This window comes from Oncorhynchus clarkii, chromosome 22, assembly GCF_045791955.1.
Source record: "Oncorhynchus clarkii lewisi isolate Uvic-CL-2024 chromosome 22, UVic_Ocla_1.0, whole genome shotgun sequence".
Lineage (NCBI taxonomy): Eukaryota > Metazoa > Chordata > Actinopteri > Salmoniformes > Salmonidae > Oncorhynchus > Oncorhynchus clarkii.
Genome location: NC_092168.1, coordinates 51,549,963 through 51,575,473, shown reverse-complemented (window position 1 = coordinate 51,575,473; position 25,511 = coordinate 51,549,963). Strand labels below are relative to the sequence as shown.

The 25,511-nt window shown below is 46.2% G+C and overlaps 1 protein-coding gene across 2 annotated transcripts in view; it reads left to right on the top strand.

The window, feature by feature from the left end:
- The window catches only part of LOC139381006 (myosin X, like 3), a 144,749-nt gene that overhangs the window by 72,786 nt on the left and 46,452 nt on the right, over nucleotides 1-25,511 (top strand). For both annotated transcript variants that reach the window (XM_071124232.1, XM_071124233.1), the window contains exons 20-23: nucleotides 5,323-5,850; nucleotides 5,953-7,003; nucleotides 19,165-19,288; nucleotides 21,758-22,001. In XM_071124232.1, coding sequence (XP_070980333.1) covers nucleotides 5,323-5,850; nucleotides 5,953-7,003; nucleotides 19,165-19,288; nucleotides 21,758-22,001 — 1,947 coding nt within the window. The remainder of the gene's footprint in view (nucleotides 1-5,322; nucleotides 5,851-5,952; nucleotides 7,004-19,164; nucleotides 19,289-21,757; nucleotides 22,002-25,511) is intronic.

Below are 25,511 nucleotides of genomic sequence, written 5' to 3'. Positions count from 1 at the left end.
GGAGGGCTGGGGGAGAGTGACGAGGGGACCGGGAAGAGGGCTGGGGGAGAGTGACTAGGAGGGCTGGGGGAGTGTGACTAGGGGACTGGGAAGAGGGCTGGGGGAGAGTGACTAGGGGAGCTGGAGGTTGATTGCAGGGGAGGTGGAATCTGCTGGGCTTAGGGGAATGACTAGGAAGGCTGGGGGTGAGTGACTTCAGGGGCTGTGGGGAGTGACTGGGGGTGGTAGTTAGTTTATATACTGGAGGGGCTGGGGGAGAGTGACTAGGGGACTGGGAAGAGTGCTGGGGGAGAGTGACTAGGGGACTGGAAAGAGGGCTGGGGGAGAGTGACTTTGGGACTGGGAAGAGGGCTTGGGGAGAGTGACTTCAGGGGCTGTGGGGAGTGACTGGGGGGTGGTAGTTAGTTTATGTACTGGAGGGGCTGGGGGAGAGTGACTAGGGGAGCTGGAGGTTGAGTGCAGGGGAGGTGGATACTGCTGGGCTGGGGGGAGTGACTGGAGGGGCTGGGGGGGGGGTAGTTAGTTTATGTACTGGAGGGGCTGGGGGGAGTGACTGGGGGGTGGTAGTTTATGTACTGAAGGGTCTGGGGGGAGTGACTGGGGGTGGTAGTTAGTTTATGTACTGGAGGGGCTAGGGGGAGTGACTGGGGGGGCTGTGGGGATTGATTGGGGGGGGGGTAGTTAGTTTATGTACTGAAGGGGCTGTGGGGAGTGACTGGGGGGTGGTAGTTTATGTACTGAAGGGGCTGGGGGGAGTGACTGGGGGGTAGTAGTTAGTGTATGTACTGGAGGGGCTGGGGGGAGTGACTGGGGGGTGGTAGTTTATGTACTGAAGGGGCTGGGGGGAGTGGCTGGGGGGTGGTAGTTAGTTTATGTACTGGAGGGGCTGGGGGGAGTGACTGGGGGGGCTGTGGGGAGTGATTGGGGGGGGTAGTTAGTTTATGTACTGAAGGGGCTTTGGGGAGTGACTGGGGGGTGGTAGTTTATGTACTGAAGGGGCTGGGGGGGAGTGGCTGGGGGGTGGTAGTTATTTTATGTACTGGATGGGCTGGGGGGAGTGACTGGGTGGTAGTTAGTTTATGTAGTTAGTTTATGTACTGGAGGGGCTGGGGGGAGTGACTGGGTGGTAGTTATTTTATGTACTGGATGGGCTGGGGGGAGTGACTGGGTGGTAGTTAGTTTATGTACTGGAGGGGCTGGGGGGAGTGACTGGGCGGTAGTAGTTAGTGTATGTACTGGAGGGGCTGGGGGGAGTGACTGGGGGGTGGTAGTTTATGTACTGGAGGGGCTGGGGGGAGTGACTGGGGGGTAGTAGTTAGTTTATGTACTGGAGGGGCTGGGGGAGTGACTGGGGGGTGGTAGTTAGTTTATGTACTGGAGGGTCTGGGGGGAGTGACTGGGGGGTGGTAGTTAGTTTATGTACTGGAGGGGCTGGGGGGAGTGACTGGGGGGTGGTAGTTAGTTTGTGTACTGGAGGGGCTGGGGGGAGTGACTGGGGGGAGTGACTGGGGGGTGGTAGTTAGTTTATGTACTGGAGGGGCTGGGGGGAGTGACTGGGGGGGGTAGTTAGTTTATGTACTGGAGGGGCTGGGGGGAGTGACTGGGGGGTGGTAGTTAGTTTATATACTGGAGGGGCTGGGGGGAGTGACTGGGGGGAGTGACTGGGGGGTGGTAGTTAGTTCATGTACTGGAGGGGCTGGGGGGAGTGACTGGGGGGGGTAGTTAGTTTATGTACTGGAGGGGCTGGGGGAGTGACTGGGGGGTGGTAGTTTATGTACTGGAGGGGCTGGGGGGAGTGACTGGGGGGTGGTAGTTCATGTACTGGAGGGGCTGGGGGGAGTGACTGGGGGGTGGTAGTTCATGTACTGGAGGGGCTGGGGGGAGTGACTGGGGGGTGGTAGTTCATGTACTGGAGGGGCTGGGGGGAGTGACTGGGGGGTGGTAGTTCATGTACTGGAGGGGCTGGGGGGAGTGACTGGGGGGTGGTAGTTCATGTACTGGAGGGGCTGGGGGAGTGACTGGGGGGTGGTAGTTAATTTATGTACTGGAGGGGCTGGGGGGAGTGACTGGGGGGTGGTAGTTAGTTTATGTACTGGAGGGTGTGGGGGGAGTGACTGGGGGGTGGTAGTTAGTTTATGTACTGGAGGGGCTGGGGGGAGTGACTGGGGGGTGGTAGTTAGTTTGTGTACTGGAGGGGCTGGGGGGAGTGACTGGGGGGAGTGACTGGGGGGTGGTAGTTAGTTTATGTACTGGAGGGGCTGGGGGGAGTGACTGGGGGGTGGTAGTTAGTTTGTGTACTGGAGGGGCTGGGGGGAGTGACTGGGGGGAGTGACTGGGGGGTGGTAGTTAGTTTATGTACTGGAGGGGCTGGGGGGAGTGACTGGGGGGGTAGTTAGTTTATGTACTGGAGGGGCTGGGGGGAGTGACTGGGGGGAGTGACTGGGGGGTGGTAGTTAGTTCATGTACTGGAGGGGCTGGGGGGAGTGACTGGGGGGGGGGGTAGTTAGTTCATGTACTGGAGGGGCTGGGGGAGTGACTGGGGGGTGGTAGTTTATGTACTGGAGGGGCTGGGGGGAGTGACTGGGGGGTGGTAGTTCATGTACTGGAAGGGCTGGGGGGAGTGACTGGGGGGTTGTAGTTCATTTATGTACTGGAGGGGCTGGGGGGAGTGACTGGGGGGTGGTAGTTAGTTTATGTACTGGAGGATGTCACTGTGTGTTTGTGTATGATTGTTTTTGTTTATACCGATTTATTCTGTGAGGGGGGTGACTATCATAAATAACTGTTAGCGTGACATGGTATCCCAGGTAACCCAGCTGTCATCCCTGTCTTTTTAGTAGGATTTAACTTTCTCTGTAGGGGTGAGTCATACCAGTACGTCTGAATGATCTGTATCTGACATGTTTAATCAACCCAAAATAGACCATTTCAACTGTGTCCCAGCATAAGTTATGGAAGATGCCAGTCGAGATACACAATCTGGATTAGTAAGGTGTAAAAATAATGCCATTCTGAACCATTAGCAGACTCAGTGTTCATCTTCCCTCTGACTGTCTGCTGACTACCATTTAGAAACACAGCAGACAGTCCGCACACGTGTCCATCCTATAGTACTCGACCATGTTATTTTGTAAAGTAGAGTTTATCTAGTTATTCTGTGAACAAATGGCATCAATACCGGCCTGATTGAATAGTTGATGAGATGACCGCACAGTATTGTGAGTTCCAGACAGATGAGACATTCTACCCTGTCAGAGACCGAGACACAGCATAAATCAGAGAGACATTGTGCCCTGTCAGAGGCACAGCATAAATCAGAGAGACATTCTGCCCTGTCAGAGACAGAGACACAGCATAAATCAGAGAGACATTCTGCCCTGTCAGAGACAGACACAGCATAAATCAGAGAGACATTCTGCCCTGTCAGAGACAGAGACACAGCATAAATCAGAGAGACATTCTGCCCTGTCAGAGACAGAGACACAGCATAAATCAGAGAGACATTCTGCCCTGTCAGAGACACAGCATAAATCAGAGAGACATTCTGCCCTGTCAGAGACAGAGACACAGCATAAATCAGAGAGACATTCTGCCCTGTCAGAGACAGAGACACAGCATAAATCAAAGAGACATTCTGCCCTGTCAGAGGCACAGCATAAATCAGAGAGACATTCTGCCCTGTCAGAGACACAGCATAAATCAGAGAGACATTCTGCCCTGTCAGAGACAGAGACACAGCATAAATCAGAGAGACATTCTGCCCTGTCAGAGACAGAGACACAGCATAAATCAGAGAGACATTCTGCCCTGTCAGAGACAGAGACACAGCATAAATCAGAGAGACATTCTGCCCTGTCAGAGACAGAGACACAGCATAAATCAAAGAGACATTCTGCCCTGTCAGAGGCACAGCATAAATCAGAGAGACATTCTGCCCTGTCAGAGACAGAGACACAGCATAAATCAGAGAGACATTCTGCCCTGTCAGAGACAGAGACACAGCATAAATCAGAGAGACATTCTGCCCTGTCAGAGACAGAGACACAGCATAAATCAGAGAGACATTCTGCCCTGTCAGAGACAGAGACACAGCATAAATCAGAGAGACATTCTGCCCTGTCAGGGGCACAGCATAAATCAGAGAGACATTCTGCCCTGTCAGAGACAGAGACACAGCATAAATCAGAGAGACATTCTGCCCTGTCAGAGACAGAGACACAGCATAAATCAGAGAGACATTCTGCCCTGTCAGGGGCACAGCATAAATCAGAGAGACATTCTGCCCTGTCAGAGACAGAGACACAGCATAAATAAGAGAGACATTCTGCCTTGTCAGAGACAGAGACACAGCATAAATCAGAGAGACATTCTGCCCTGTCAGAGACAGAGACACAGCATAAATCAAAGAGACATTCTGCCCTGTCAGAGGCACAGCATAAATCAGAGAGACATTCTGCCCTGTCAGAGACACAGCATAAATCAGAGAGACATTCTGCCCTGTCAGAGACAGAGACACAGCATACATCAGAGAGTCATTCTGCCCTGTCAGAGACACAGCATAAATCAGAGAGACATTCTGCCCTGTCAGAGACACAACATAAATCAGAGTCATTCTGCCCTGTCAGAGACACAGCATAAATCAGAGAGACATTCTGCCCTGTCAGAGACACAGCATAAACCAGAGAGACATTCTGCCCTGTCAGAGACACAGCATAAATCAGAGAGACATTCTGCCCTGTCAGAGACACAGCATAAATCAGAGAGACATTCTGCCCTGTGAGAGACCGAGACAGCATAAATCAGAGAGACATTCTGCCCTGTGTGAGACAGAGATGCAGAATAAATCAGAGAGACATTCTGCCCTGTGAGAGAGACAGCATACATCAGAGAGCTTGTTCAGGCATCTAGACAGACCCCCTCCCACCCCCCACCACGTCAGCTCCCCTGGCCAGGGGTGTAAATTAGCCCTCCATGGAACGTGACGAAGTCCCCTCTCCCCTTTTACGTAGTGGGCAAGGTCACCCAGCCCCACATGGTTGGGAGAGAGGTCTCCGTGGGGCTGTGGCGGCCTGGGTCAGGGTTGAGGTTCTGGGCAGAGATGCAGGGCCTGGTGGGTGGTCCAGGAGATAGTGTTTGAAAGGTGGACAGCGTGTGTTGTCCTCTCTCTTGTAGGAAGAGCTGTAGGAGACAGTGAATGACAGTATGTCTTCTGTCCTTGTCTCTGCATTGTGCTGTCCCCTCCTGTAGGAAGAGCTGTAGGAGACAGTGAATGACAGTATGTCTTCTGTCCGTGTCTCTGCATTGTGCTGTCCCCTCCTGTAGGAAGCACTATAAGAGGGTGCTGGCCAGCACCGTCACTATCCAGAAGAACTACAGAGCTCACTTCTGGAGACGTGTGTTCCTTCGTCTCCGCACCGCAGCTGTCATTCTACAGAAACACCAGCGTGGTCGGCTGGCCCGAGGCCTCTATCGACAGCTCTCTGAGGAGAAGAAGAGGATAGAGGAGGAGAGACGGCAAGTAGAGGGGGAGAGGAGGAGGCTGGAGGAAGAGGAGTTGAGGAGGAAGGAGGAGGAGAGACGGCAAGTAGAGGGGGAGAGGCTGGAGGAAGAGAAGAGACGAGAGGAGGAGTTGAGGAGGAGGAAGGAGGATGAGAGACGGAGGGTGTTTGAGCTGGAGGAGGTGATGAGGAAGGAGGAGAGACGGAGGGTGTTGGAGCTGGAGGAGGTGAGGAGGATGGAGGAGGAGAGACTGGGACAACAAAAGGAGCAGGAAGCAGCGAAGAGAAAGGAGGAGGAGCTTTGCAACGGACAGCAAGTCGAAGATGAGGAGAAAGCCACAGACAACAACAGGTACACTAGTAGCAGTGTGCCGGCTGTCATTCCAGTCTGCCTATAGCACTCTGTCTTCACTCTTCGTCTTCTACTCATCTTCCTCTTCTTCTCTCCCTTTAGGAACTCCCTGGAGATGGAATCTCCTGCTCCCCATAAGGAGGTGTCCCTGTCCTACTCCCTGCCCCACCACACCTCTGAGGAGGAGTCCTGTCAGATGGAGGAGATCCTTCGGCTGGAGAAGGAGATTGAGAGGCTGCAGCGCCAGAGGGAGGACGGGGTGTCCATGTTAGGGGACGGCCTGGGAGGGAGCAGGGAGGAGCTCCGGCAGAGGAGGGACGCAGAGATCTACCGGCTGGAGAAGGAGGCGTCTCGCGTGGCCACAGAGTTCCTGGAGCTCCTGGACTTTGGGGGTCTGGAACAGAGTCTGTCCATCGAGGAGAATCTCCACGACCCCTCAGAGAGCACCACTCCCCTGGCCCGGGCCGAGGAGGAGGAGGACGAGGGCTTCCATGCTGAGGAGGAGTGTCCCGGTAGCGGTATCCTCCTGCCTGACTTCCCTTTCCCCGTGGAGGTTCCTCTGGACCAGGAGGTCTTCTCCTCCCTCCCTCCTTCTCCTCCTGCCTTCGCTGAGAGTCTGGTAGCACATGCCCTGGCTCTCTCTCAGGCCCCGTGTTGTCCCCCTGTTTACTACCCCCTCACCTCTATTGTCCCTACACACCACCCAGCTCCTCCTCTCCCTGGCCTCACCAACGGAGGTGGGAAGGCTCTCTGTCACCAACCCACCAGGAGAATAGAGGTGGCTCCAGAGATCAACAGTGTGCCCAGAAGAGTGGGCGTAGTACCCGACAGACCCTGTGCCAGGGTAGATGTTATGCCAACTAGAATAGAGGCGGAACCCTCCAGATTCCCAGAGGCTGTGCCAGACAGGAGAGCAGAGCTAGTGCCCACTGTGCCTGTCCCAGGGGCCAGGGAGGTCAGAGAGGAGGTGTCATTCAGCGTCCTACCAGACACAGAGTCATACTGTGACCAGGAGGAGTTTGAGGAGGTGCAGGGGAGTACAGGTTCTGGAGACGTAGACAGTATCACGGACGGACATGCAACTGATGAGGTGCTGAGGAAATCATCCTGTACTCAGAACAGCCTGGACTCCTTCAGAGGCAGCTCAGACTCTGTGAGTACTACACACTACTGTACCAACTACACACTACTGTACCAACTACACCCTGCTGTACCAACTACACACCACTGTACCAACTACACACCACTGTACCAACTACACACCACTGTACCAACTACACACTGCTGTACCAACTACACCCTGCTGTACCAACTACACCCTGCTGTACCAACTACACCCTGCTGTACCAACTACACCCTGCTGTACCAACTACACCCTGCTGTACCAACTACACACTGCTGTACCAACTACACACTACTGTACCAACTACACACCACTGTACCAACTACACACTACTGTACCAACTACATACCACTGTACCAACTACACCCTGCTGTACCAACTACACCCTGCTGTACCAACTACACCCTGCTGTACCAACTACACACTGCTGTACCAACTACACACCACTGTACCAACTACACCCTGCTGTACCAACTACACACTGCTGTACCAACTACACACTGCTGTACCAACTACACACTACTGTACCAATTACACCCTGCTGTACCAACTACACCCTGCTGTACCAACTACACACTGCTGTACCAACTACACACTACTGTACCAACTACACACCACTGTACCAACTACACACTACTGTACCAACTACACACCACTGTACCAACTACACCCTGCTGTACCAACTACACCCTGCTGTACCAACTACACCCTGCTGTACCAACTACACACTACTGTACCAACTACACACCACTGTACCAACTACACACTACTGTACCAACTACACACTACTGTACCAATTACACCCTGCTGTACCAACTACACCCTGCTGTACCAACTACACACTACTGTACCAATTACACCCTGCTGTACCAATTACACCCTGCTGTACCAACTACACACTACTGTACCAACTACACACTACTGTACCAACTACACACTACTGTACCAACTACACCCTACTGTACCAACTACACCCTGCTGTACCAACTACACACCACTGTACCAACTACACACCACTGTACCAACTACACACTACTGTACCAACTACACCCTGCTGTACCAACTACACACTGCTGTACTAACTACACACTGCTGTACCAATTACACACTGCTGTGCCAACTACACACTACTGTGCCAATTCCACACTGCCTACTACTGTGTCAACTACACACTACTGTGTCAACTACACACTACTGTACCAACTACACACTACTGTACCAACTACACACTACTGTACCAACTACATAGTACATACTTCCTCACCAATTACACACTACTGTACCAACTACATAGTACATACCAACTACATACTATTGTACCAACTACACACTACCTACTGCTGTACCAACTACACACTACTGTACCACCTACACACTACTGTACCAACTACATAGTACATACTTCCTCACCAATTACACACTACTGTCCCAACTACACACTACTGTACCAACAACCCACTACTGTACCAACTACATAGTACATACCTGCTACATACTACTTTACCAACTACACACTACTGTACCAACTACACACTACTGTACAAACTACTGTACCAACTACATAGTACATACCTGCTACATACTACTTTACCAACTACACACTACTGTACCAACTACACACTACCCACTACTGTACCAACTACATAGTACATACCAACTACATACTACATACTACTTTACCAACTACACACTACCTACTGCTGTACCAACTACACACTACTGTACCAACTACACACTGCTGTACCAACTACATACTACCTACTGCTGTACCAACTACACACTACTGTACCAACTACACACTACTGTACCAACTACATAGTACATACTTCCTCACCAATTACACACTACTGTACCAACTACACACTACTGTACCAACTACATACTACCCACTACTGTACCAACTACATAGTACATACCAACTACATACTACTGTACCAACTACACACTACTGTACCAACTACACACTACTGTACCAACTACACACTACTGTACCAACTACACACTACTGTACCAACTACATAGTACATACCAACTACATACTACATACTACTGTACCAACTACACACTACCTACTGCTGTACCAACTACACACTGCTGTACCAACATACACCTTAGCCAAATACATTTCAATTTTTCTAAATGTTTCACAATTCCTGACATTTAATCCTAGTAAAAATTATGTCTTAGTTCAGTTAGGATCACCACTTTATTTTAAGAATGTGAAATGTCAGAATAATTGTAGAGATAATTATTTATTTCAGGTTTTATATCTTTCATCACATTCCCAGTGGGTCAAAAGTTTACACACTCAATTAGTATTTGGTAGCATTGCCTTCAAATTGTTTAACGTGGGTCAAACATTTCGGGTAGCCTTAAACAAGCTTCCCACAATAGGTTGGGTGAATTTTGGCCCATTCCTCCTGACAGAGCAGGTGTAACTGAGTCAGGTTTGTAGGCCTCCTTGCTCGCACACTTTTTCAGTTGTGCCCACAAATTTTCTATAGGATTGAGGTCAGGGCTTTGTGATGACCACTCCAATACCTTGACTTTGTTGTCCTTAAGCCAATTTGCCGCAACTTTGGAAGTATGCTTGGGGTCATTGTCCATTTGGAAGACCCATTTGTGACCAAGCTTTAACTGATGTCTTGAGATGTCTTTCAATATTTCCACATAATTTTCCATCCTCATGATGCCATCTATTTTGTGAAGAGCACCAGCACCTCCTGCAGCAAAGAACCTCCACAACATGATGCTGCCACGGTTGGGATGGTGTTCTTCGGGTTGCAAGCCTCACCCTTTTTCCTCCAAACATAACGATGGTCATTATGGCCAAACAGTTCTATTTTTGTTTCATCAGACCAGAGGACATTTCTCTAAAAAGTACAATCTTTGTCCCCATGTGCAGTTGCAAACTGTAGTCTGGCTTTTTCATGGTGGTTTTGGAGCAGTGGCTTCTTCCTTGCTGAGCAGCCTTTCAGGTTATGTTGATATACGACTCGTTTTACTGTGGATATAGATACTTTTGTACCTGTTTCCTCCAGCATCTTCACAAGGTCTTTTGCTGTTGTTCTTGGATTGATTTGCACTTTTTGCACCAAAGTACGTTCGTCTCTAGGAGAGAGACGCATCTCCTTCCTGAGCGGTATGACGGCTGCGTGGTCCCATGGTGTTTATACTTGCGTACTATTGTTTGTACAGATGAACGTGTTACCTTCAGGCATTTGGAAATTGCTCCCAAGGATGAACCAGCCTTGCGGAGGTCTTGGCTGATTCTTTTTTGTTGATTTTCCCATGATGTCAAGCAGAGGCACTGAATTTGAAGGTAGGCCTTGAAATACATCCACAGGTACACCTCCAATTGACTCAGATGATGTCAATTAGCCTATCAGAAGCTTCTAAAGCCATGACATCATTTTCTGTAATTTTCCAAGCTGTCTAAAGGCACAGTCAACTTAGTGTATGTAAACTTCTGACCCACTGGAATTGTAATACAGTGATTTATAAGTGAAATAATCTGTCTGTAAACAATTGTTGGAAAAATTACTTGTTTCATGCACAAGGTAGATTTCCGAACCGACTTGCCAAAACTATGGTTTGTTAACAAGAAATTTGTGGAGTTGTTGAAAAACGAGTTTTAATGACTCCAACCTAAGTGTATGTAAACTTCCGACTTCAACCGCAGTTCTGTACCAGCTACATAGTACATACAGTGCTGTGTAAAAGTTTTAGGCATGCTGTAAGAATGCTTTCAAAATTAGACACGTTAATAGTTGATATTTATCAATTAACTAAATGCAAAGTGAGTGAACAGAAGAAAAATCGAATCCATATTTAGTGTGACCACCCTTAGTCTTCAAAACAGCACCAATTCTTCTAGGTAAACTTGCACAAAGTCAGGGATTTGGTAGGCATATAGTCAGGTGTATGATTAAACAATTATACCAAACAGTTGCTAACGATCATCAATTCAATATGTAGATTTGAAACACAAATCATTAACTGAAATAGAAACAGCTGTGTAGCAGGAATAAAACTGGGTGAGGAACAACAGAAACAGCTGTGTAGCAGGAATAAAACTGGGTGAGGAACAACAGCTGTGTAGCAGGAATAACAAACATCCGTGTAGCAGGAATAAAACTGGGTGAGGAACAACAGAAACAGCTGTGTAGCAGGAATAAAACTGGGTGAGGAACAACAGAAACAGCTGTGAAGCAGGAATAAAACTGGGTGAGGAACAACAGAAACAGCTGTGTAGCAGGAATAAAACTGGGTGAGGAACAACAGAAACAGCTGTGTAGCAGGAATAAAACTGGGTGAGGAACAACAAACAGCTGTGTAGCAGGAATAAAACTGCGTGAGGAACAACAGAAACAGCTGTGTAGCAGGAATAACAAACAGCCGTGTAGCAGGAATACATTTGGGCGAGGAACAACAGAAACAGCTGTGTAGCAGGAATAAAACTGGGTGAGGAACAACAGAAACAGCTGTGGAGCAGGAATAAAACTGGGTGAGGAACAACAAACCACTGTGTAGCAGGAATAAAACTGGGTGAGGAACAACAACCAGCTGTGTAGCAGGAGTAAAACTGGGTGAGGAACAACAAACAGCTGTGTAGCAGGAATAAAACTGGATGAGGAACAACAAACAGCTGTGTAGCAGGAATAAAACTGGGTGAGGAACAACAGAAACAGCTGTGTAGCAGGAATAAAACTGGGTGAGGAACAACAAACAGCTGTGTAGCAGGAATAAAACTGGGTGAGGAACAACCAAACTCAGCTAACAAGGCGAGGTTGCTGAAGACAGTTTACTGTCAAAAGTCAAGACTGAGTACAGCAACAAGACACGAGGTAGTTATACTGCATCAGCAAGGTCTCTCCCAGGAAGACAATAAGGCAGACAGGTCTCTCAGGTCTCTCCCAGGCAGACAGGTCTCTCAGGTCTCTCCCAGGCAGACAGGTCTCTCAGGTCTCTCCCAGGCAGACAGGTCTCTCAGGTCTCTCCCAGGCAGACAGGTCTCTCAGGTCTCTCCCAGGCAGACGGGTCTCTCAGGTCTCTCCCAGGCAGACAGGTCTCTCAGGTCTCTCCCAGGCAGACAGGTCTCTCAGGTCTCTCCCAGGCAGACAGGTCTCTCAGGTCTCTCCCAGGCAGACGGGTCTCTCAGGTCTCTCCCAGGCAGACAGGTCTCTCAGGTCTCTCCCAGGCAGACGGGTCTCTCAGGTCTCTCCCAGGCAGACAGGTCTCTCAGGTCTCTCCCAGGCAGACAGGTCTCTCAGGTCTCTCCCAGGCAGACAGGTCTCTCAGGTCTCTCCCAGGCAGACAGGTCTCTCAGGTCTCTCCCAGGCAGACAGGTCTCTCAGGTCTCTCCCAGGCAGACAGGTCTCTCAGGTCTCTCCCAGGCAGACAGGTCTCTCAGGTCTCTCCCAGGCAGACAGGTCTCTCAGGTCTCTCCCAGGCAGACAGGTCTCTCAGGTCTCTCCCAGGCAGACAGGTCTCTCAGGTCTCTCCCAGGCAGACAGGTCTCTCAGGTCTCTCCCAGGCAGACAGGTCTCTCAGGTCTCTCCCAGGCAGACAGGTCTCTCAGGTCTCTCCCAGGCAGACAGGTCTCTCAGGTCTCTCCCAGGCAGACAGGTCTCTCAGGTCTCTCCCAGGCAGACGGGTCTCTCAGGTCTCTCCCAGGCAGACGGGTCTCTCAGGTCTCTCCCAGGCAGACGGGTCTCTCAGGTCTCTCCCAGGCAGACGGGTCTCTCAGGTCTCTCCCAGGCAGACGGGTCTCTCAGGTCTCTCCCAGGCAGACGGGTCTCTCAGGTCTCTCCCAGGCAGACGGGTCTCTCAGGTCTCTCCCAGGCAGACAGGTCTCTCAGGTCTCTCCCAGGCAGACAGGTCTCTCAGGTCTCTCCCAGGCAGACAGGTCTCTCAGGTCTCTCCCAGGCAGACAGGTCTCTCAGGTCTCTCCCAGGCAGACAGGTCTCTCAGGTCTCTCCCAGGCAGACAGCTCTCTCAGGTCTCTCCCAGGCAGACAGGTCTCTCAGGTCTCTCCCAGGCAGACGGGTCTCTCAGGTCTCTCCCAGGCAGACAGGTCTCTCAGGTCTCTCCCAGGCAGACAGGTCTCTCAGGTCTCTCCCAGGCAGACAGGTCTCTCAGGTCTCTCCCAGGCAGACAGGTCTCTCAGGTCTCTCCCAGGCAGACAGGTCTCTCAGGTCTCTCCCAGGCAGACAGGTCTCTCAGGTCTCTCCCAGGCAGACAGGTCTCTCAGGTCTCTCCCAGGCAGACAGGTCTCTCAGGTCTCTCCCAGGCAGACAGGTCTCTCAGGTCTCTCCCAGGCAGACAGGTCTCTCAGGTCTCTCCCAGGCAGACAGGGGTTTCCAGATGTCTAAGCTCTTTTGAAGAAGCACAAAGAAACGTGCAGCGTTGAGGACCTTAGACACAGTGGTCGGCCAAGGAAACTTACTGCAGCAGATGAAAGACGCATCATTCTTACTTCCCTTCGCAATCAGATGTCCAGCAGTGCCATCGGATCAGAATTGGCAGAAAACAGCGGGACCCTGGTACATCCATCTACTGTCTGAAGAAGTCTGGTCAGAAGTGGCCTTCGTGGAAGACTTGCGGCCAAAAAGCCATACCGCCGACGTGGAAACAAGGCCAAGCGACTCAACTATGCACGAAAACACAGGAACTGGGGTGCAGAAAAATGGCAGCAGGTGCTCTGGACTGATTAGTCAAAATGTGAAATATTTCGCTGGAGCAGAAGGCAGTTTGTTCACCGAAGGGCTGGAGAGCGAATGAGTGTCTGCAGGCAACAGTGAAGCATGGTGGAGGTTCAACAGTGAAGCATGGTGGAGGTTCAACAGTGAAGCATGGTGGAGGTTCAACAGTGAAGCATGGTGGAGGTTCAACAGTGAAGCATGGTGGAGGTTCAACAGTGAAGCATGGTGGAGGTTCAACAGTGAAGCATGGTGGAGGTTCCTTGCAAGTGTGTGGCTGCATTTCTGCAAATGGAGTTGGAGATTTGGTCAGAATGAATGGTCTCCTCAATGCTGAAAATAACAGGCAGATACTTATCCATCATGCAGGCATCTGATTAGCCCCTAATTTATTCTGCAGCATGACAACAACCCTAAAACATACAGCAAAAGTCATTGAGAACGATCTTCAGGGTAAAGAAGATCAAGGAGTCCTGGAAGTGATGTGATCTGATTCCTGATCTCAACATCATCGAGTCTGTCTGGGATTACATGAAGAGAGAGAAGCACCTGAGGCTGCCTAAATCCACAGAACTGTGGTTAGTTCTCCGAAATGTTTGGGCCAACCTACCTGCCGAGTTTCTTCAAAAACTGTGTGCAAGTGTACCTAGAAGAATTGATGCTGTTTTGAAGGGAAAGGGTGGGCACCCCAAATATTGATTTGATGTATATCTTCTGTTCACTCACTTTGCTTTTAGTGACATTTTCATTGGCAAGATTAGCAATTTACAGATGACATGCCAGCAAATAACACTCGCCACAGGAGTCGCTAGTACGCGATGGGACAAGGACATCCCTGCCGGCCAAACTCTCCCCTAACCCAGACGACGCTGGGCCAATTGTGCCCAGCGCCATGGGTCTCTCGGTCGCGGCCGAGAGACCGAGAGACCATGACTACATGGAACTCTATTCCACAGTACTACATAGAGCCATGACTACATGGAACTCTATTCCACAGTACTACATAGAGCCATGACTACATGGAACTCTATTCCACAGTACTACATAGAGACATGACTACATGGAACTCTATTCCACAGTACTACATAGAGCCATGACTACATGGAACTCTATTCCACAGTACTACATAGAGCCATGACTACATGGAACTCTATTCCACAGTACTACATAGAGACATGACTACATGGAACTCTATTCCACAGTACTACATAGAGCCATGACTACATGGAACTCTATTCCACAGTACTACATAGAGCCATGACTACATGGAACTCTATTCCACAGTACTACATAGAGCCATGACTACATGGAACTCTATTCCACAGTACTACATAGAGCCATGACTACATGGAACTCTATTCCACAGTACTACATAGAGCCATGACTACATGGAACTCTATTCCACAGTACTACATAGAGCCATGACTACATGGAACTCTATTCCACAGTACTACATAGAGCCATGACTACATGGAACTCTATTCCACAGTACTACATAGAGCCATGACTACATGGAACTCTATTCCACAGTATTACATAGAGGGGGGGCACACACACAAGACATGCACTCTACGCACACAAACTGTATGGGTGTTGTATTGTAGATGTGTGAGTTAGTGGCCTGAGGGAATGTTCTTCATGTGATGTGAAAAATGTTAGGAAATGTAATATTGTATAAAACTGCCTTAATGTTGCTGTACTGTAACTAATGAGGATCCATAATAAACCCCAGGAAGAGTAGCTGCTGCCTTGACAGGAACTAATGGGGATCCATAATAAACCCCAGGAAGAGTAGCTGCTGCCTTGGCAGGAACTAATGGGGATCCATAATAAACCCCAGGAAGAGTAGCTGCTGCCTTGACAGGAACTAATGGGGATCCATAATAAACCCCAGGAAGAGTAGCTGCTGCCTTGGCAGGAACTAATGGGGATCCATAATAAACCCCAGGAAGAGTAGCTGCTGCCTTGGCAGGAACTAATGGGGATCCATAATAAACCCCGGGAAGAGTAGCTGCTGCCTTGGCAGGAACTAATGGGGATCCATAATAAACCCCAGGTAGAGTAGCTGCTGCCTTGGCAGGAACTAATGGGGATCCATAATAAACCCCAGGTAGAGTAGCTGCTGCCTTGGCAGGAACTAATGGGGATCCATAATAAACCCCAGGTAGAGTAGCTGCTGCCTTGGCAGGAACTAATGAGGATCCATAATAAACCCCAGGAAGAGTAGCTGCTAATGGGGATCCATAATAAACCCCAGGAAGAGTAGCTGCTAATGGGGATCCATAATAAACCCCAGGAAGAGTAGCTGCTGCCTTGGCAGGAACTAATGGGGATCCATAATAAACCCCAGGTAGAGTAGCTGCTGCCTTGGCAGGAACTAATGAGGATCCATAATAAACCCCAGGAAGAGTAGCTGCTAATGGGGATCCATAATAAACCCCAGGAAGAGTAGCTGCTAATGGGGATCCATAATAAACCCCAGGAAGAGTAGCTGCTGCCTTGGCAGGAACTAATGGGGATCCATAATAAACCACAGGAAGAGTATCTGCTGCCTTGGCAGGAACTAATGGGGATCCATAATAAACCCCAGGAAGAGTAGCTGCTGCCTTGGCAGGAACTAATGGGGATCCATAATAAACCCCAGGAAGAGTAGCTGCTGCCTTGGCAGGAACTAATGGGGATCCATAATAAACCCCAGGAAGAGTAGCTGCTAATGGGGATCCATAATAAACCCCAGGAAGAGTAGCTGCTGCCTTGGCAGGAACTAATGGGGATCCATAATAAACCACAGGAAGAGTATCTGCTGCCTTGGCAGGAACTAATGGGGATCCATAATAAACCCCAGGAAGAGTAGCTGCTGCCTTGGCAGGAACTAATGGGGATCCATAATAAACCCCAGGAAGAGTAGCTGCTGCCTTGGCAGGAACTAATGGGGATCCATAATAAACCCCAGGAAGAGTAGCTGCTGCCTTGGCAGGAACTAATGGGGATCCATAATAAACCCCAGGAAGAGTAGCTGCTGCCTTGGCAGGAACTAATGGGGCTCCATAATAAACCCCAGGAAGAGTAGCTGCTAATGGGGATCCATAATAAACCCCAGGAAGAGTATCTGCTAATGGGGATCCATAATAAACCCCAGGAAGAGTAGCTGCTGCCTTGGCAGGAACTAATGGGGATCCATAATAAACCCCAGGAAGAGTAGCTGCTGCCTTGGCAGGAACTAATGGGGATCCATAATAAACCCCAGGAAGAGTATCTGCTGCCTTGGCAGGAACTAATGGGGCTCCATAATAAACCCCAGGAAGAGTAGCTGCTGCCTTGGCAGGAACTAATGGGGATCCATAATAAACCCCAGGAAGAGTAGCTGCTGCCTTGACAGGAACTAATGGGGATCCATAATAAACCCCAGGAAGAGTAGCTGCTGCCTTGGCAGGAACTAATGGGGATCCATAATAAACCCCAGGAAGAGTAGCTGCTGCCTTGACAGGAACTAATGGGGATCCATAATAAACCCCAGGAAGAGTAGCTGCTGCCTTGGCAGGAACTAATGGGGCTCCATAATAAACCCCAGGAAGAGTAGCTGCTAATGGGGATCCATAATAAACCCCAGGAAGAGTAGCTGCTGCCTTGGAAGGAACTAATGGGGATCCATAATAAACCCCAGGAAGAGTATCTGCTGCCTTGGCAGGAACTAATGGGGCTCCATAATAAACCCCAGGAAGAGTAGCTGCTAATGGGGATCCATAATAAACCCCAGGAAGAGTAGCTGCTGCCTTGGCAGGAACTAATGGGGATCCATAATAAACCCCAGGAAGAATAGCTGCTGCCTTGGCAGGAACTAATGGGGATCCATAATAAACCCCAGGAAGAGTAGCTGCTGCCTTGGCAGGAACTAATGGGGATCCATAATAAACCCCAGGAAGAGTAGCTGCTGCCTTGGCAGGAACTAATAGGGATCCATAATAAACCCCAGGAAGAGTAGCTGCTGCCTTGGCAGGAACTAATAGGGATCCATAATAAACCCCAGGAAGAGTACCTGCTGCCTCGGCAGGAACTAATGGGGATCCATAATAAACCCCAGGAAGAGTAGCTGCTGCCTTGACAGGAACTAATGGGTATCCATAATAAACCCCAGGAAGAGTAGCTGCTGCTTTGGCAGGAACTAATGGGGATCCATAATAAACCCCAGGAAGAGTAGCTGCTGCCTCGGCAGGAACTAATGGGGATCCATAATAAACCCCAGGAAGAGTAGCTGCTGCCTCGGCAGGAACTAATAGGGATCCATAATAAACCCCAGGAAGAGTAGCTGCTGCCTTGGCAGGAACTAATGGGGATCCATAATAAACCCCGGGAAGAGTAGCTGCTGCCTTGGCAGGAACTAATGGGGATCCATAATAAACCCCAGGAAGAGTAGCTGCTACCTTGACAGGAACGAATGGGGATCCATAATATATCCAACTACATGTTAAAACATCCATCTTGATGTACTACAGCACATGTTAACACTAAAACCACTGGGCCTCAAGGTACACCCCTTCAAGCTAATGAGCATTTTGACTGCAACATCATAACAGTGTAATAAATACATTGCATATATGATTTCACAAAAATAATGATTTGTGTTTGTAAAAGTTTAAGGTAACGTTACAGTAAACAATTGTATTTTATTTCAAATAAATCAATAGCATTTTCATTAGTTTGTTACTGTAGGCTATATGTTAATTGTGGCCTTACCTCTTGTTACAACTATGAATCAGAAAGCGTATGTGTTGGAAAGTGGTAACAGCTTATATTTATAACAACATTAGCAAGAAGAAGAAGAAAGGTCCCCAAGACAACACAGTGATGAGCTTAAGAGCCCTATTCGGCATTTCCAGGGAGCTGACTCCTTCAAGTCTCAATCAGTCAATGACTTCTCTCTAGAGTCAAACTTGTTCCTTGTTGAATCTCAGGGTGCAGAGTTGAATGGGAAGATGTCCATTATGTTACTAATAGACATAGGTCTTCCAGTCAAATACATTTTGCTCTGTGATAATATCTTGTGGACGGATGCACGCAACAGAAATCCAGCGTCTGACGATATTATGCATGATTTCTGTTCTGGGTGTCCGAGATACAGTGGCCCTCTGTACTGTGGCCCTCTGCGCGGTGGCCCTCTGCACGGTGGCCCTCTGCACGGTGGCCCTCTGCATGGTGGCCCTCTGCGCCGTGGCCCTCTGCACGGTGGTCCTCTGCACCGTGGCCCTCTGCGCGGTGGCCCTCTGCATGGTGGCCCTCTGCGCCGTGGCCCTCTGCACGGTGGTCCTCTGCACCGTGGCCCTCTGCGCGGTGGTCCTCTGCGCGGTGGTCCTCTGCGCGGTGGCCCTCTACGCGGTGGCCCTCTGCACGGTGGCTCAGTCAGTTGAGCATGGTGCTTCCTACACCTGAATAATGGGATATGAGCGTCTGCTAAATGGCTATGTAATAATGAATCTCTGTGTTTTGTCTCAGTTTATAGACAGTGACACAAGCAACGATGGCTATGTGGACACAGACGAGGAGGTGTCCAATGGGAGGGTGAATCTACTGAATGGCTCTGGGCCTCCATACTTCCACAGCTACCTCTACATGAAGGGTCAGTACTGAGTAACCTCGTCCACAGGCTTGAATTGCAGGCTCATGGAGCCTGAGGGGGTGTGTTTAAAATAGAGATGGAAGATGGAGAAAGATAGCTTCAGCTGTATTAAATTCGACTTTGGTAAATCCCCAATCAGAAGAAATGTTCTATCACAGCGACCATGTTATTTTTGGAGAGTTATTTTAAGATTCTAAGTTAGGACATATAAAGTTTATATGTGAAAACAATTTCTTAGAATCATACTTTCTGATTTCTCGAACTCCCTCGTTTAGTCCATTACTTGCGCTGCTCACCCTTTTGAAATCCACAGAGAGGGTGAGGTCCTAGATGGTGACGGACTGCTGGATCAGCCAATTAAAACCAGCAGCAGTTTTCGCCGCTCCTGCCATATATTGCCATTCAAGTCCTGTTGTTCTGAGGTGCCCTGCAACCAGACGTCTGGACAGAGAGAGAGTTTTGAGGGGATCTGAAACCAGACGTCCGGACAAAGAGAGAGTTCTGAAGTGCTCTGAAACCAGACGTCTGGACAGAGAGAGAGTTCTGAGGGGATCTGAAACCAGACGTCTGGACAGAGAGAGAGTTCTGAGGGGATCTGAAACCAGACGTCTGGACAGAGAGAGAGTTCTGAGGTGCCCTGAAACCAGACGTCTGGACAGAGAGAGAGTTCTGAAGTGCTCTGAAACCAGACGTCTGGACAGAGAGACAGTCAGCTGGTGGACCACTGGCCAACAATGTTGCACTGAAGACACTGTTGTAGTGTTGTGGTCCTCTGGCTGGCTGGTAGGGTTAGCACGTTAGCATACCAGTAAGTCCTCTGGCTGGCTGGTAGAGTTAGCACGTTAGCATACCAGTAAGTCCTCAGGCTGGCTGGTAGGGTTAGCACGTTAGCATACCAGTAACTCCTCTGGCGGGCTGGTAGGGTTAGCACGTTAGCATACCAGTAAGTCTGGCTGGTAGGGTTAGCACGTTAGCATACCAGATATTTTAAACTTTTTTAACAAATCAAAAACTGAAAAATTGGGCGTGCAAAATTATTCAGCCCCCTTAAGTTAATACTTTGTAGCGCCACCTTTTGCTGCGATTACAGCTGTAAGTCGCTTGGGGTATGTCTCTATCAGTTTTGCACATCGAGAGACTGACATTTTTTCCCATTCCTCCTTGCAAAACAGCTCGAGCTCAGTGAGGTTGGATGGAGAGCATTTGTGAACAGCAGTTTTCAGTTCTTTCCACAGATTCTCGATTGGATTCAGGTCTGGACTTTGACTTGGCCATTCTAACACCTGGATATGTTTATTTTTGAACCATTCCATTGTAGATTTTGCTTTATGTTTTGGATCCTTGTCTTGTTGGAAGACAAATCTCCGTCCCAGTCTCAGGTCTTTTGCAGACTCCATCAGGTTTTCTTCCAGAATGGTCCTGTATTTGGCTCCATCCATCTTCCCATCAATTTTAACCATCTTCCCTGTCCCTGCTGAAGAAAAGCAGGCCCAAACCATGATGCTGCCACCACCATGTTTGACAGTGGGGATGGTGTGTTCAACTGTGTTGCTTTTACGCCAAACATAACGTTTTGCATTGTTGCCAAAAAGTTCAATTTTGGTTTCATCTGACCAGAGCACCTTCTTCCACATGTTTGGTGTGTCTCCCAGGTGGCTTGTGGCAAACTTTTTATGGATATCTTTAAGAAATGGCTTTCTTCTTGCCACTCTTCCATAAAGGCCAGATTTGTGCAATATACGACTGATTGTTGTCCTATGGCCAGAGTCTCCCACCTCAGCTGTAGATCTCTGCAGTTCATCCAGAGTGATCATGGGCCTCTTGGCTGCATCTCTGATCAGTCTTCTCCTTGTATGAGCTGAAAGTTTAGAGGGACGGCCAGGTCTTGGTAGATTTGCAGTGGTCTGATACTCCTTCCATTTCAATATTATCGCTTGCACAGTGCTCCTTGGGATGTTTAAAGCTTGGGAAATCTTTTTGTATCCAAATCCGGCTTTAAACTTCTTCACAACTGTATCTCGGACCTGCCTGGTGTGTTCCTTGTTCTTCATGATGCTCTCTGCGCTTTTAACGGACCTCTGAGACTATCACAGTGCAGGTGCATTTATACAGAGACTTGATTACACACAGGTGGATTGTATTTATCATCATTAGTCATTTAGGTCAACATTGGATCATTCAGAGATCCTCACTGAACTTCTGGAGAGAGTTTGCTGCACTGAAAGTAAAGGGGCTGAATAATTTTGCACGCCCAATTTTTCAGTTTTTGATTTGTTAAAAAAGTTTGAAATATCCAATAAATGTCGTTCCACTTCATGATTGTGTCCCACTTGTTGTTGATTCTTCACAAAAAAAATAAAGTTTTATATATTTATGTTTGAAGCCTGAAATGTGGCAAAAGGTCGCAAAGTTCAAGGGGGCCGAATACTTTCGCAAGGCACTGTAACCCTCCCCCCCTCCGTTCTCCAGGTGGACTGATGATCCCATGGCGACGGAGGTGGTGTGTGTTGAAGGACGACACCTTCATGTGGTTCAGGGCGAAGCAGGACAGTCTGAAGAGTGGCTGGCTGTATAAGAAGGGAGGTGGCATGTCCACTCTGTCCAGACGGAACTGGAAGCTGCGCTGGTTCGTACTGAGAGACGATAAACTCATGTACTTTGAGAGCGACAGCGAGGAGAAACTGAAGGGGACCGTGGACATCCGCTCCGCCATGTAAGAATCTACTCCCATATCTGATGAAACAGGCTAACGTTCACCTCCATGGCTGCATTCACACAGGCAGACAGATTCTGATCTTTTTTTTCCCACTAATTGGTATTTTGACAAATCACATCAGATCTGCTTCAACTGGTCTAATTGGTCAAAAGAACAATTAGTGAAAAGATCAGAATTGGGCTGCCTGTGTAAACACAGCCATGTTAGTGAAAAGATCAGAATTGGGCTGCCTGTGTAAACACAGCCATGTTCTTTCCAGTTACAGTTTCTCTTCTCCTGATTTTACTTTTTAGAACTCTGCCAAAAATGTATCTTACACATTACTAGATTAGTACATTACTAGATTAGTACATTACTAGATTAATACATTACTAGATTAATACATTATTAGATTAATACATTACTAGATTAATACATTACTAGATTAATACATTACTAGATTAATACATTATTAGATGAATACATTACTAGATTAGTACATTACTAGATTAGTACATTACTAGATTAGTACATTACTAGATTAGTACATTACTAGATTAGTACATTTCTAGATTAGTACATTACTATATTAATACATTACTAGATTAATACATTACTAGATTAATACATTACTAGACTGGTACATTACTAGATTAATACATTACTAGATTAATACATTACTAGATTAATACATTACTAGATTAGTACATTACTAGATTAGTACATTACTAGATTAGTACATTACTAGATTAGTACATTTCTAGATTAGTACATTATTAGCTGAATACGTTACTAGATTAGTACATTACTAGATGAATACATTACTAGATGAATATATTACTAGATTAATACATTACTAGACTGGTACATTACTAGACTGGTACATTACTAGACTGGTACATTACTAGACTGGTACATTACTAGACTGGTACATTACTAGATTAATACATTACTAGATTAATACATTACTAGACTGGTACATTACTAGACTGGTACATTACTAGATTAATACATTACTAGACTGGTACATTACTAGACTGGTACATTACTAGATTAATACATTACTAGATTAATACATTACTAGATTAATACATCATTAGATGAATACATTACTAGATTAATACATTACTAGACTGGTACATTACTAGATTAATACATTACTAGATTTATACATTACTAGATTAATACATTACTAGACTGGTACATTACTAGACTGGTACATTACTAGACTGGTACATTACTAGATTAATACATTACTAGATTAATACATTACTAGACTGGTACATTACTAGACTGGTACATTACTAGATTAATACATTACTAGATTAATACATTACTAGATTAATACATTACTAGATTAATACATTATTAGATGAATACATTACTAGATTAATACATTACTAGACTGGTACATTACTAGATTAATACATTACTAGATTTATACATTACTAGATTAATACATTACTAGACTGGTACATTACTAGATTAATACATTACTAGATTAATACATTACTAGATTAATACATTGCTAGATTAATACATTATTAGATGAATACATTACTAGACTGGTACATTACTAGATTAATACATTACTAGATGAATACATTACTAGATTAATACATTACTAGATTAATACATTATTAGCTGAATACGTTACTAGATTAGTACATTACTAGATGAATACATTACTAGATTAATACATTATTAGATGAATACATTACTAGATGAATACATTACTAGATTTTTTTTTATTTTACCTTTATTTAACTAGGCAAGTCAGTTAAGAACAAATTCTTATTTTCAATGACGGCCTAGGAACAGTGGGTTAACTGCCTTGTTCAGGGGGCAGAACAACAGATTTGTACCTTGTCAGCTCAGGGATTTGAACTTGCAACCTTCCGGTTACTAGACCAACGCTCTAAACACTATGCTACCCTGCCGCCCCAGATGAGTACATTATTAGATGAATACATTATTAGATTAATACATTATTAGATTAATACATTACTAGATTAATACATTACTAGATTAATACATTACTAGATTAGTACATTACTAGACTGGTACATTACTAGATTGGTACATTACTAGACTGGTACATTACTAGATTAATACATTACTAGATTAATACATTACTAGATTAATACATTACTAGACTGGTACATTACTAGACTGGTACATTACTAGATTAATACATTACTAGATTAATACATTACTAGACTGGTAAATTACTAGATTAATACATTACTAGACTGGTACATTACTAGATTAATACATTACTAGACTGGTAAATTACTAGATTAATACATTACTAGACTGGTACATTACTAGATTAATACATTACTAGACTGGTACATTACTAGATTAATACATTACTAGACTGGTACATTACTAGACTGGTAAATTACTAGATTAATACATTACTAGATTAATACATTACTCGATTAATACATTACTAGACTGGTACATTACTAGATTAATACATTACTAGATTAATACATTACTAGATTAATACATTACTAGATTAATACATTACTAGACTGGTACATTACTAGATTGGTACATTACTAGATTAATACATTACTAGACTGGTACATTACTAGATTAATACATTACTAGATTAATACATTACTAGATTAATACATTACTAGACTGGTACATTACTAGATTAATACATTACTAGATTAATACATTACTAGATTAATACATTACTAGACTGGTACATTACTAGACTGGTACATTACTAGACTGGTACATTACTAGATTGGTACATTACTAGATTAATGCATTACTAGATTAATACATTACTAGATTAATACATTACTAGACTGGTACATTACTAGATTGGTACATCACTAGATTGGTACATTACTAGATTAATACATTACTAGATTCATAAATTACTAGACTGGTACATTACTAGACTGGTACATCACTAGACTGGTACGTTACTAGATTGGTACATTACTAGAGTAATGCATTACTAGATTAATACATTACTAGATTAATACATTACTAGACTGGTACATTACTAGACTGGTACATTACTAGACTTGTACATTACTAGACTGGTACATTACTAGACTGGTACATTACTAGACTGGTACATTACTAGATTAATACATTACTAGATTAATACATTACTAGACTGGTACATTACTAGACTGGTACATTACTAGATGAATACATTACTAGATGAATACATTACTAGATGAATACATTACTAGATTAATACATTATTAGATGAATACATTACTAGATTAATACATTACTAGACTGGTACATTACTAGATTAATACATTACTAGATTTATACATTACTAGATTAATACATTACTAGACTGGTACATTACTAGATTAATACATTACTAGATTAATACATTACTAGATTAATACATTATTAGATGAATACATTACTAGATGAATACATTACTAGATGAATACATTACTAGATTAATACATTATTAGCTGAATACGTTACTAGATGAATACATTACTAGATTTTTTTTTATTTTACCTTTATTTAACT